The 14413-nt window shown below is 42.5% G+C and overlaps 1 protein-coding gene across 10 annotated transcripts in view; it reads right to left on the bottom strand.

Moving 5' to 3' along the window:
• Positions 1 to 7085: 7085 nt before the first annotated feature.
• SPAG9 (sperm associated antigen 9) overlaps positions 7086 to 14413 on the bottom strand; it is a 58059-nt gene continuing 50731 nt past the window's right edge. For 5 of the 10 annotated variants that reach the window (XM_086857352.1, XM_086857350.1, XM_086857351.1 and 2 more), the window contains 4 exons: positions 13999 to 14037; positions 12961 to 13137; positions 12462 to 12599; positions 7086 to 10745 (listed from right to left, as the gene is read on the bottom strand). In XM_086857352.1, coding sequence (XP_086713478.1) covers positions 10630 to 10745; positions 12462 to 12599; positions 12961 to 13137; positions 13999 to 14037 — 470 coding nt within the window. In that variant the 3' untranslated portion in view covers positions 7086 to 10629. The remainder of the gene's footprint in view (positions 10746 to 12461; positions 12600 to 12960; positions 13138 to 13998; positions 14038 to 14413) is intronic. The other 5 variants (XM_086857354.1, XM_086857353.1, XM_086857359.1 and 2 more) reach the window with 1 other exon arrangement.

The raw sequence follows: 14413 nt of genomic DNA on the forward strand, positions 1-14413 counted from the left end.
CCTGGGAGCTTGGTTTGATTGCAGTCCAAGCTTTTATCCAAACCCTAGCTGGTGCTCAAGTGATTGAAATGATCAAGGCAAGACACCTGGATGTGCCTTTTCCTCACTGATGAATCCTCAGCTCCACCCCTCCCAACACACCCATGTTGTGCAGGGCTTGGCAGAGTCCCCATGGCCAGCAGGAACTGCCCATTCCTGGGTGCCCCATTTCCCCAGGAAAAGGTGTTTTTACACCAGTAAACTTCACCAAGGGATGAGCACGAGTGGCTCATCAGGTTTGGTTCTCTGCTGCTGCGCCCCACCCCAACACCTGTGGGTCCAGCATCTGGCCAAGTGCCCATGCCAGAGGTCATGGTCAACTAAAAGGTGCCTCTCAAGTCAATTTATGCTGCTCTTTAGTTTCTGTATAAAATACCATGCATGAGATTGTGTGGAAAATGTCTTTAACTCCTCCAGAAGCAGGATTATTCAACTGAGCTTCTATTCCCTGGAAACTTTTGACTCAAGCATTACAGCATTGCAATACAGGAGAAATTCAATACCACAACAGCCTTTGGCTAATCTGCTTTCTCTTCTGGGACCAGGAAAGCTCAGACTGGAATAAGAAAATTTAAAACCAGTTTAGCTCTAAGAACAAGTGGTAGTTAAAACCAGCATGAAATAGGCGGGGATTTTGAAAACAAACACATGGCTTAATCAAACATGATCCTAAAAGAAATTAAAGCAGCTGCAACCCCAGTGCTGCTCCTGCTCAGTGTGCACAGAGTGTGTGAGCAGGCTGAAGGACACAGCAGCCAGCAGGGACTGAGACTGAGGTGGATTTCTTGGCACAGGCTTGACCAGCTGGAGCACAGCACTGGGAGGAGGAGAGTGGTGTCCTCTGTGTGGCCATGGGGTGCCTGTCCCAAGGGTGCCCGGTGCACCTGCAGCTGCACAGCTGGGCTGGGCTTCAGACGGAAGAGCTTGAAAGCCAACGTTTTATTTTCTCTCATTCTCCCTATTTTTGGCTTCAGATTCTTGGATGGCTCCTGCCTACTCCCCAAATATGTGACAAGGAGTAGGTTTGAGATAGTAACAATATTAAAATGAGTCAAAGCACAGATTGAGCTGAAAGTTAGCACAAATGCAGGATAAAAACCTCTCAGCAAAGAGTCAGGTAGGCAGAAGATCCTCAGGAAAAGACTGGGAAGCAAGGGAATACCACAGGCTCAGTGGGGTCCCCAGTGCCACATGGCTTAGGAAACCTCACGGGGTCAGTCAAGTCACACTTCAGACACCCCTGCTCAGCACTGCCCAGGCTGAACCACAGGGGCAAAATCCAGACTGGAATGGGAATGATCCCAAAATACAGGCTATGAGAAAAGAGAGGGAGAGAGCCAGCAAATAAACAAACCCCAAGATATTGGATGCCAATAAAATCTTGCACCCTCTAGGTGGTGGAACCTAGAAGGAAGGTTCTGCAGCATCAGTGATTTATTTGGTTTGTGATGAGAAGTAATGAGAGATGGCCAAGCAGGGTGTGAGATATACCTAAAAAATGGAACCTGTACAAACAAGAAAGGAAATTGCAGCAGCTGTGGAGCAGAGCTCCTGTGTCTCTTGTCCGAGCACCAAAGCTTCCCTGGAGGAAGGTGTGTGGCACACTGTGCCCTGAGGCAGTATTTGGGTGAAGAGCAGCTGGAGGAGCAAACACCACCAGCCCTGAAGAACCTCCAGCCTTGTACCAGTCTGATCTGCAGTTCTCCTGAACCATGACTTCCTCAGCTGGCTTTCTTGCTCTGATTTTTTCTTTTGGGGATCAGTCTGAGAACAGACTTACATTTTATCATAGACACCAGCCCAAAGCAGCACTGAGCAGTAAGAAGCACAGTAAGAAGCAGTAAGAAGTCTAGCTTGATATCATGCAACCCAGCTGCTCAAGGCACAGAGAGCCCAGCAAAGTCTGCTTGAATCATAAGAGGAACGTGGAAACTGCTGAAACAATAAATTCATGGACAAAGGACTCTCTAACTATTTAAAGTTAGGGATGGTATGTTTATCCTGGCTGGGTGACAGGCCAGAGTCCTCTCCCAAAGATGTGCCATTACAGATGCATAGGATTATACAATGCACCTATTACATATTTATTGCCTGACCCTGCTTGCTCTTGTCTTGCATGATAATGAGCTCCACTCCTCTCTGGGCATGCTCAGTCCTTCTTTTGAAATGAGTCTGGGGTCTTTTTAATTGATCATAATGAAATCTTCCTTTTCCTCAGGCTTGAACCTTTCAACTGTGTCTTGTTGGCAAATTTCTTAGTCCTCTTGGATGTAGTTTAGATCTCTTGCTTGCAGGTGCAGACATGGTCCTCTTCTTTTCCACAATAGTCTATTCTTCATGTCTCCTACAAACACAACACAAGTAAATTATATATATCCTTGGGTTATTTGTTTCATTTTGGCAATCATTGACTAATTTACATTTCTTTTCTACAAGCAAAAGGTATGTAGCCTTGCTTTTAACTAAGCACGCCTAGTAATCATTAACTGCCTATATTGCTCTTGCCTTAAATTTTCATATGTTTCTTTTACCTTGAATTTTTTCAGTTGCTCCTATTCTAATTTAAATCTTAATTTTTTAATTTTCTTTACTCACTGCCACTTGGTCAGCAGATAAAACCCTACCAGTACTGCCTCCTTCTGAAAACTCTCCTTGGGACCTATTCTCATTTCCTTCACCCTCTTATGTCTGATTTCAGATCACATCTCACACTGCTTGCAAGGCCCAGCTCACAAAGCAAGAACAGTTCAACACCCAAGTGCTGCTGCTGTCAGCCCAGAACGCTGCTGGTGGCTCAGCAGAGCTTTGTTAAAACCTCTTAATTCCTAAAAAAAGTCCCCTCCATGCTTTGTTTTGAAGGTTTCTGACCCATTTGTGTGATTTCCAGGATGAATGAAGTGATGAACCCCCCTGGCCATTTCATGAGCTTCCTGCAGACCAGGATGGCAGCAGAGCCTGGACTGGAAGGGTGTGAAGAGCTGTAACTTCCCAGGATGAGCAGCCCCACAGGGACCAAGGTGTGAATTCCATCTCCCCCAGAGGTGCACATCCACCTCTCTGCTCACAGCTTGCTGCAGTTCAGCCACAGCTTTGGCCCAGAGGTGACATTTGGGGCTTTATTGCAGATGCAGGTTGCTATGGTGAAATAACCTTCCAGGCACCCTGGAAAGTTCAGAGAACAATATAAAATGTTTGCAAAAGCCAGTCATTGACTTGCTGTGCCCAGCTGATTGCAGGTCGTCACCCAAAAAGCAGAAAAGCTGTTTCCTCACCCCCTTTGCATCCAACCTTTATTTTGTCCTGGTGTTCTCTGATGCTCCTGGTACCTTCCTCCCTCTGGAAATGTCCTTCCTCATTTTCTCATCCCACATATGGAAATCTGCACAGCCCTGAGCAAGGCAGGGATGGGTACCTTGTGTCTGGTGCTGAGTTTGCAATGCCAAGCTGGAGGGCTGGTCCTGCACCCCCTGAACCTCTCAGCTTGAGCCTGGCTGAGCATCCATCCATCCTTCCTCCCTCCCTCCCTTCCTTTTCAGGGGGAATGAGACACAAGCATATCTGCAAAGGGCAGAAGAGCTTTTTTAGCTCCCAAGCACCCACACAGTGTTTATTTGCAAGTGAGTCAACCGGACTCTAATGGGTTGTGGATGCTGCACAATTCACCTCTCTTATCTCAGGGATTTTCATTACCTTTAGGGCAATTTTGACAAGGATTAAATTTTCCCTTCCCACACACACATCCTGCTGTTCTCTCATTGAACACATGAATTAGCAGCCAAAAAAGTCCTCAGCACCTTTTCTCCCCTGGATTCAGCCTCCCCCATCAGCCTTTAACATTTCCTTGTGCAGTTACCCACCCCAAACCAGGTCTGGCCTGAAAGACTGAAACATTTCACACCTGATCCATGTGCTGCTCATCCCACAGATCTCTCTGTGCCATCCCAGGAGCAGAATCCAAATGCCCCAAGAAGCAACAGAGCTATGTGTGGCACCTGCATCCCTGCAACAGCATCTGTCAAGGAACACCCATGCAGTGGCAGAACAAGCGTAAAATTGTCTATCATTCTTATCCAGAGTATTCCAGCTGCCTTTGCCAGTGAGCTCTCTGATTTCCTGATTATTAGTCCTGTGGGGATACAGACAGCTGCACCATTTTCCATCAGTCCAGTTGTTTCCACAAGGTAGAAACTGATCCATCCAGCCTGGAGACACAACAGGATCCAGGGTGACCTGTGGGACATCTCCCCATGCTCCCACTCCCTCCTCCAAGTGTTGCCTTCAGCCACCAGGACAGCAGGACAAGTGCTCTGACCCAGGGCAGCATCATCAGCTCTTTTTCCTTGAACTCAAAGCTAACACCAGCCAGATTTAAAGGAAGGCTCTGATATATGAGTCTGCAGACCAGGCTTTGGGAAAGTTTAAGGATGACACTGGGAGGAAGCTCTGCTATCGCTACCACAAAGCTGATGGGAGCTCCATCCCTGCCAGCCCTGAGCCTCAGGGACACCAGGATATTGATCCCATCTCAGCCCTATGTACCAAAATGTGGACAAGAAAAGCGGATGTGATATCTAGGAATGTTTCCAGCATGTTTTTTTTGTGGGGGGGGTTTTCCTCTTTTCATTTAAGCTCCAAATCTGAGACAGCCTAAAAGGCCTCTGGACACAGCAACACTCAGGAGATGGCAGCACCCCCCAACATGCCCTAAAATCCCTGAGCATTGGAGGTGGGCAGGGGAAGGTCTGGGGCAGATGGAAGGAGCATCAGCCCCCTCAGCCCTGCAGCCACTCCTGCTGCTGGCTCACAGGTTCAGAACTGCTGTTCTCAGGCAGGGAATGAGTGCAGGGAGCCTTTAACATCCCAGCTGCAAACTGGAACAGAACTTCCCTGAAGGCTGGAGAAGCAGCAGGAAGGGGAATGCTGGGGAGCAGCTGCTCAGCCCTTGCAGTGCCAGGAAACCTCATCTCCCCCATCCTGCCTAGCTCCATCCCAGTGCACAGCAGGACATTTGTCTAATAAAGGAAAAGCTTTCCCTTTACCAGGCATTAGGTGAATTGGACTAGAAGTCCCAGCTCCAGAGCAGAGGCAAATCCCAACTGGAGCACTCACAGGGGTGAGGGCAGGGGAGCATCTCCTGAACCCCAGAGTGACCAAGTGCTTGGGTTCCTCCATCCTTCCTCAGACAGAACAGCTTCACCTGGGAGAGCTGTTTCATGGAACCTGAGGCTTGGCTGCTGCAGGAAGGCCGGGAGAAGGGAATGCTCCAGCAGAATGAGTTTTCTCTCGAGCTCCACGTTCTGTTTGGATTGTAAGAGCACCATCTTGTGTCACAACTTGGACTGCTCCTGGGCAGACGCTCAAGCAGAGTGTAATAAGCACCAATCCACACCTCTTCCCATCAGCTCCCTTCCCACCATCATCCTAAAGTGTTTTAAAAAGCAGGAAACTATTTGCTCTCAAAATAGTTTTTTTTTAAAGTGTAACCACACAGAATGACAGCAAATCCTGGTGGAGTTGCTGGCCAGAGGCCTCTCACAGCTTGTTCTACAGTAGAATTAAGGGGCACTTGTGCATCAGATATCACCAGGATATTCAGTAACAGCTCCAGACTGTATTGCTTAGACAGGATGCTGAAAATGGGAGGTGAAGGCAAAAAGAATCCCAGAGTTTTGGTTTACTATTTATTCCATTGTAGAAAAAGGAAAATGGTCTCCCTCAGTAGGTTTGTGGTTTAATTTCCAGCAAAAAAGAAAAGTATTTTTTTAATAAAAGCATTTGCATTGAAAAAGTTAAACAGTGTGTGTATTCTGCCCTGAAGACCTCTTTGTGTAGGAAACTGGTAAAACTTTTTTAGAAATCCACTTCAGAAACAGTGAGTGCTTTTCCCATGTTCCAATGCCCAGTGCAAACAGATTTGTTATTTCCAATGGCTTCAAACTTCAGTCTCCAAATACCACTTGTAAGACCTTAGCTCAGTTCACAGCTCTATTCTCACATCTCTCTCAACACTGCATCTGAAAAATTCAATTACTTACCTACAGACCTGAGGGGCTCCAGGGCTGCTGGAACAGCTGAAGCACTCCCAGAGTGAAGATTTATGATGTTTTTTCTGCTTTAGCACAGTGCAGTGTGTGACCTGCCTGGGAATGCACACAGCCCCAGAATCATCACTGTGAGGAGAGGGAAATGCACCAGGACATCAGTTCTGGAGAGGCAAAAATCTTGCAGGAAAACCCCACTAACTGCACAAAAAACTGTTAAAAACACCAGGTTTATAAAGCTTCAAGGTGGTACAAGCGTGGTAACAGGACATTTGGTGATTCTCATCCATGGATGATTCCAGTGTTTGCACATGCATTTGTGAAAAAAACCCTGAATCTCTTCTGTTCTGGAAGTTTTAAACAACTTCATGTTTTCACCAGTGCCCAAGGGCAGCAATAACACCTGCAGTGACACTCATGGGGAGGGCAGGGGGGCTTTGTGTCCCCAACACAACTTTGTGCACCAAGTGGGGCTCCCCCAGCCCCTGGGAATAGCCAGGGGTTCCCAGGGCCACTCCTGACACACTGATCAGGACACAGCTGGGACAAACGTGGGCAGGTGAGCTGGGAAAACATGAAACCCTGCCTTTGGCCTAGTGTTCTGTTTCTGCAGTCACCATGCCCTCATTCTTCTGCCCTAAAAACACATCATTTCCTTTGCTAAGCAGGAAGTAACCAGAGAGCATTTGAGCTCTGACAAATCTGTGCTAAAACAATTTCAAAAATAAATCTGAGTGTCAGCATCCATTTCATCCAAGCTGCATTAAGCAGATCTCCTCCAGATGTGCATCTTAAGAGAGGCACAGACATCACAGCTTTTCTTCACAGCTTTTGCCTGGGCCTGCTATGAGAGAACAGGATAACACTAGTCCTGGACTGGCTCAAACACACCATTGATAATGACAATATTTGGCATTAGTGTAAAATCCCCAAAATTGTGTCTTTGGATAGCACCAAAACTCTGCAAAATTAACATGAGATTACAAAGAACACACTGAGCCAATGCATGTTTCATATACATATTTATATATATTTCATGTACAAAGTTACATTCTGAACCTCATGGATTCAATAATAGAAATAAATACTGAAATAACTACACTGCTATATGAGCTCTTCTGCTCACAGAAAAGAAGCCTCAAGTTTTAACAGACAGCAAGTTTAACGCTGTAGAATCCATCTCAGATTACAGAGGCAAGTAAAATTCAGCGTAAAGTGTCCAACAGACAAAACTTTCAAAAATTACAGACCATAAAATGTTTAAAATATATGTTTAAAAGATTGAGAAATGTGCATCAACAAAATTAATAAAGGAAACTTAATCTTGTTAGAGGGTGGGAGAGACATTTAGTGTATAGAAAAATGCTTTGAGGTGCAATATAGGTTGTTACAATATGGCATAACCCTATTAGAAAAGAACATTTCATATCCCTACAGAAGAACTGTATTTGAGTTTACCATGTCTTGTTTTACAAAGCGGGACCTTCACAAAGCCCACCTCAACAGGGCCATTTACAGAGTGCTAAGTCAGGTTTAATCCTTTGGTAACTTTTATAATACTCACATGGAAATAAATATTCAGTTACACAGCATTTTTTAAAGACACACGTTCTTTAGAACTGTTAGTATAATAAAACAGATTTAACATTTGTTTGTTACTAAGGCAGCCTATGATAAAGTGTCTACGCTCTGTCAGCTCGATCCTATCCGGCACAGGAAGACCTTCCCAAGGAATGGACGATGCAGCCTCACCCTCACCATGCAAACACCCCTACCCAGGCAAGTCATGTGCTGCATATTTTGTGCTCAAAATGTTTCCAAACTATTAACAAGCTGTAGCTATCAAGAGATTAGCTCCTATTTATATGATGCTTTAATCACGAGTGTAATGCATAAACACATTCTTGAGACGGAGTTGAGGGTGTATTGTCATCCCAGTGCCTGGGCTTTGCGTGCTTTATTCACCTTTCAAAGTGACCTTAAAAGGATTTATACAGCCCAGCACACTGTGATGGCAACAGGGACCCAGTTAACCTACTGTACTTTAGGTCAGGGGATAAAGTTTTTAAATGAGAAATACAAAGAAGTGCACATGCCCTTATCTACACCCATAGTGCTACACAGTTCAACTACTGTCTGCTTTAAAACCCTTCTGCTTTTGGACAGAAGCAATCAATCATTCTCTGAAATATCTGCAAGGACTGGCCCACTGAGGTGACTAAAATGGCACGGTGGGACAGCTCCATTTGGCAAAAGACCAGGTACACACTTGTCAGGTTACACTGCTCCAGCTGGAGCAGTAACGCCACTCAGAGAGAACAGCTTGTCTCTAATAACAAATAAAAGCCTACACAGAACCCAGGAACAGAATTGTGCGCTTTTTTTTTCTGAGAACATGAGAATGTGACAATCAACCAGTGAGTAAAAAACTTTGGAGACTGTGTTTTCCAAAGAGAAAAAAAAGAAAAAATTAATTCAAGAAAATGGCAGAAAAAGCAATGAAACTGCACCACTCACAGTGAAGATTCTGCACAACAGTAAAAGTTTAGACAGCATTTTTCTTAAAACATCCAATCCCATTAGTTAATTCAGATGTGCTTCATGTTCAGCACACATGCCTAGAAGTTTAAAATAGGTCTAAGAATGTTGACTCAGGTTACTTTTGTATAATTAGTATTTGTATAATTTTTAATAAGCTTCCATACTTTAAGCTAAAGTACTTTAAGAGTGACATTCAAGATGAATATGGAAAGCAAATTATGAACAACATGCTCTCATTGCTTTTGGCATTCTGAAGAGAAAAATACTACCAAGATATTAAACATCTTTAATAAGGATTTTTACTACATAGTTCATGTCCTAAATACATATTTACGAGAGGAACAGCTGTGTACAAAATATGTTGCTTAAAAAGTATTTATATATATAAATCTAACCAATAGACCTGAATGGAGATTTTCTGGTTTATCAGCTATGATATGCATTTGAAAAAGCTGCCTAAATATATATTTACACAATAGACCTCAGCTAAATGTGTTCATTTAAAAAATTAAGAAAATATATAAACACATGTTTGCCTGATAGACCAGAACTGCTCCTATTGCATAAAAATGTTTAGGCAGTTTTAAAAAAGTGTTTCTATATTTATTCCTCTGAAACTGTTCAGTTCTCTCACATAATCAAGTCACTAAATTTCTCTGCTAATCTGAACAGCTCCAACCTTTTAGGGGTAAATGCTGGATGTTTATTAAAACCCCTCAAAACTTTTACTTTCCAGAGACTAAATTAAAGAGCAAATCTGGGTTTTTAAATCTTCTGAAGTACAGAAGTAATGAAGTGTTTAACTTAGGTCTGATACTAATGCAGAAATTTCAATGTAAAAGGAAGATGGTCTTAAACTCACATTTATGGATAAAAAAGATAGATGGTGAGTAGACAGAATGTCAGCCTAATATTAGTCTCCTGAATTTCAGTAATTTTCTCTGTCTTTGTGTTACCTGATAATATTGTTGCTAAATTATGTATTTTTTTACTATATTTGGATATGGAGCTACAAAAAATATATTTTGTACCTAATTATCTGGAACTACACTTCCTTTATGATCTCACTTGAGCAGAATGTGAGTTTTTTCCTGTATACTCTCAGTCTTTTCTCATGCTCCAATTAAGGTCTCCAACCTTTACACACAGAGTGCCTTATGAGTTTGACCAGCTAGGCAAAGAAGATCATTCTAAGTGCTTAGGACATAAGGAATTAAGACAAGAAAAGAACAAAACATATCCCCTGTTTGAGAATTTTACAGTTATTTTCCAATTTACATCAACCTAAGAATATCCTTTGGAAACAGAGTTGTTCCATGTCAGGGAGATGGAAAAACATTATGCTCAAAATTGCTCATTACTGAGGGCAGCAGTTCTCAAACATTAAGGTTCAATTGTGAAAATATTATTTTATTTAAATATTTTAATTTTAATTCCTATACAGTCTCCTCTTTCCCCCCACAAATTCTGAAGAATGTAACAAATTAAACCGCGTATGCTATATGAGCAAGATTTTCCAGGTTTGAAATCAAAAGCTGAAATACACAGCTTGCTTTAGCCCTCACTGAGTATTTGGATGTGTCTTAATAATCCATCTTCTAATTTGTCCATTTTTTTCATACTCTGGGAATAACTTTGCTGTTTTACCCTATGCATTATACAGTGAAATAAAGCTCAGTTGGAACAAAGCTGAATGAACTCAAGTGAGACTACCAAAGAAGTGAACACATGAGATTGCTGTGGTGTAAAACTGTTCCAGCTGCTCACTGTGGTGTGCACACCAGCTGGAGAAACATCTGATTTCCTCACACTGTTCCACTTAACACGGGTGCAGTAAAACAGCACAAGCTAATTCCTGTATAGCTAAAGGTATGACAGATTTGCAATATAAAGATAAACAGCAAAGAAATGCTTCAACATCATGTAGTGAAACAGGTTCACAAAATAAAAAAACATGCAGAAGCTTCCCCCCCCCCATTTTTAAAGTCTCCAACTGCATCCTACAGGCTCACTCACTGCCACACATGACTTGCCACACTATCAAGTGACTCCTCTCAGCTTTGGCTACAGAAGGTTCAAGTGGTAGAGCTTCCCCCAGGAGTTCAGATTCTCCTCCTTCATCACCTAGAAAAAAACAGCTTTGGTTGAGGCAGCCAATAACTAGAACAGCATCAACACTATGTGCATCACAAAAAAACAAGAAAAACACTAAAAAGACAGTGTTACTGCCATATGCTGAAATAAAAACATATTAAAGTCTGTGAATGTCAACAGAGTGTGTTGCATAATTATCTCAGAGCCCAGTGTTCTGCTGGCCATATTCTTTACTTCTAGCCCAAAAAATAATGGCAGTTTCAAAAGTATTCATCTTCTACATGCTTCATTACTTATAGCTCTTTGATGCACATAGACCTCCTAATCTGCAAACTACCAGGCAGACACAGAGGTGTTTCTGCCACTAGAGAGTGTTCTGGGACATACCTAAACATAAATCCCCTGGGACAAAAGCTGTAATTGAGCAGATGTGAGACAACACAATATTCATGTCTATGTTCAACCTTTCCCACTCTTTCTGCCTGTTCCAGTTATTGCAGCTTGTCACAACTCTGCCCACAGTGGCAAAGACAGCCTTGAGCATTTTCTCCATTATAACTCTTCAAAAAGAAGAGCAGTTTTGTAGTTGCACTTGAACTCTGGGTGAAGGAGCTGACTGGACCAAAGGTGACACTGAACTGCACATGGACAGCCAGGACCATCAATGCAGGTCACTTTAACCAGAGGAAACAGGAACTGACCTATACCTTCAGGAAAACATCAAATCAAATTTTGTTCAGGTTAGACTCCTTTGGAGGGCTGAGGGAGCTAAACAGAAAGTAGCTGCAAATTGCTCTTGACCAATTTGCTTGACCGGTTTGCTGGGGTCATGGTGGCTCTGGCTGGGCTAAGGCAGCACTGGCACTCAGCTCAGGGACAGCAAAACAAGCATTTGGAATATGGCTGTTCCAGCTGCTCTGGAGTGACTGCAGCACTTGAGGCCTTACTGCACTGTGGCACAGAACTGCCTCCAGCCCTGCCTCCCACAGAAATCCCACACTGTCACCTGCTGCCATTGATTAGTGGGATGATGGGGTTTGGGATGGCCCTCCTGGGTTTTCCTTTGTAATGGTTTATGTGGGTTGTTTTGCTGTTGGGCTGGTTTTGAAAGACTACAGACATTTAGGCAAAAGGTCAAAAGTAGATCTAAGAGTTGTGACACCTTCTTATGCACTTTTTGTCAAGATCTCCAGTTGCAGATTATAAGCACAGAATCACAACAGCTCTCACTTTATTTCCCCAAAGAGTTCAATATAAAAATTGAACAAGAACTCTTTTTATGGGCTAGATGCTATCCAAGAAAAGCAGTGATCAAATATGATGGGCATGCAGATATAAGTGGTCTACTTTATTCCTTCCCACTCAAAAATTTTACACTGAGCATTCTTTACTTAACACGACTTTATTTCAGTCAGTCTGCATATTTAAGTAACTAAGGACATGTTTTCCAGCAGTTTGAGACAGAAAATTAACCTGCCAAAGACTGAAAGCATAAACAGGAAGGTGGTGCATTACTCCAAACCAGAGCTTCAAATAAACCTTCTTACACAGTCATCCCTAAGGTCATGATTGATTGAGAAGAAGCTGAAGGTGTCAGAATAAAAATACTTCTAACCCTGCAGTGTATGGTAAAGACTGTATATACTGACCATACAAATGCACTCATTGCAATTACAGCAACAGTTATTATGTGGTTAATACCCCTTCAGTACCAAGTATGACTCATTTAAAGCTCACATTTCTTACCCATTCTGAAGTCAATGTATCCTTCTCCACCACTTATCACCAACATTGATTTTAAGGGACTCTGGTTGAAGGACTCTTGGGCTTGTTTATCAGGTGTTAGATCTGTTCCACCACTACTCTGAGGGGAAACAACCTGACCTGGGTGAAAAACAAAACACTTTTTTATGCATTATCTCAGTAAAAGCTTCTGTGCTTGGTCATTGGATGACAGTGCCTAAAGCAGGTGAGTGCCTCCTTAACTGGCAGTGCTCACTTAGCACAGCATCTTTTTCACAGATGGAAGCTAAGTCCTTGCTTGTGATCAAGCCCTTTTCCTCCCATTAAACAGCAATAAATTAGCAATCAGACAAGTCTTGTAATTAAAATACAGTACATTCTTTCTGAAAGTATGAATCCATACTCTTGCTATTTTTGCCTAAAGTGAATGAAGGCAAAAACCACAACAAACAAACAAACAAACACCCCCCAACAAACTTTGAAGATGGTAACAAAACCTCACCTGGTACTGCAACAAAGAATTTCACAGCATCTCGGTGGCCATGGAAGCAGAGCTGTGCGTGTGCCATGGAGCAATAGGGGATGAATGTCCCTGGAGTCACTTTGTCACTGTGCTCATCTCCATACACACGGATCACACTCCCCGGACGGTTTCCAGAGCCTGCTGCTGATTTATTGGCTGTAAAAGAAGGAGTTGTTTTCTACTTCAGAACACAAATTGCTGAAGTGATTATTTGTTAAGAAACCTTATGGTACCATCTAAAAGCTAAAGCCAACTTAGATAAAAATGAAACAGAAAGGCAGCAATGCCAATTCAAGACAGAGCTGGAAAGAAAAAGACTGCATGCTTTGTTATTTTAAGTACATCAGAAAATGGAGCAGGATTCTTATTAGTCTAGCATAAACACCAGATTTCAATATCCTAATTTTGGGAAAAAATAATTTGTGACAGGACAGTATCTTTCATAGAAAATAGGTACCTCTAATGTGCCTCAGTATGAGCAAATTCCATGTACTTAAACACGTAATTAAACACAGTTTCGTTCCAACTAATCATAATGTATGCCCTTGCTAGCAAAAATTCTCAGGAAACAGCCACCTGTGGCCATGAAAGAGCTACCCTATTATCAATCTACATCTAGATTTTACTAAGAAGTTTTAAAGTATATTAAACTAGAGAAGTACTCATGCTAGACATACAAGCCATCTCCATTCCAAAGACTATCAAAGTAGTGAAAGAAAGTGATTTGTAACAAGACAGCAAATGATGTGGATTAATGACAAAGTTATAAGATGTGGTATCACATTGGCTGGAAGAAAAACAGTCTATATGACAGTTCAGCTGCAACACAGGATGATATGCTAAACTGCTGAGCAGATTGGTGGCCATTTAGCAAACATAAAACTGCTGCAATGCAGTAACTGCAAGTGGAAAAACATTGAGGAACATACAAAGGGTAAATCTATAAGGAGTGGGAAACAGCCTCAAAGTGGCTATTAGAAGCCTGAAAATAGGTTTTGGTTCAGGATCTGCACTTACCCCGCAGCCCCAGTAAACGTCCCTGGTGGAGGATTACAGCTAGTGAGAAAGGAGGAAAGGGGAAATGGATAGGTATGACAGTAGAGGAGAAGGATTAATGAGAACCCACCACTCATATTTTGGTTTCTGATAAGGTAGAGCTTAAAATTTTAGCTCCTAAAAAAACCAATAGATATGTAATTACAGAAGAGTCAATCAAAAGTCACCAAGAACAGCATCTTATTACAGAAATTTCAGTACAAAATAGACCACAAAAGCACTGTCACGTATTTTTAAGTTTATTGTTGATCAGCAACATTTCCCCTTTCTCTCTTTCTGTGGCAGGAGGCTCCAGAATAATATAGAGCAACTCATGTTTTCAAGTACCCTTTTGGAACATCATCTGCTGCCCTGCTACTGAGACACCCAGGGGATT

The sequence above is a fragment of the Cyanistes caeruleus genome, chromosome 19 (genome assembly GCF_971803275.1).
Source record: "Cyanistes caeruleus chromosome 19, bCyaCae1.hap1.1, whole genome shotgun sequence".
Lineage (NCBI taxonomy): Eukaryota > Metazoa > Chordata > Aves > Passeriformes > Paridae > Cyanistes > Cyanistes caeruleus.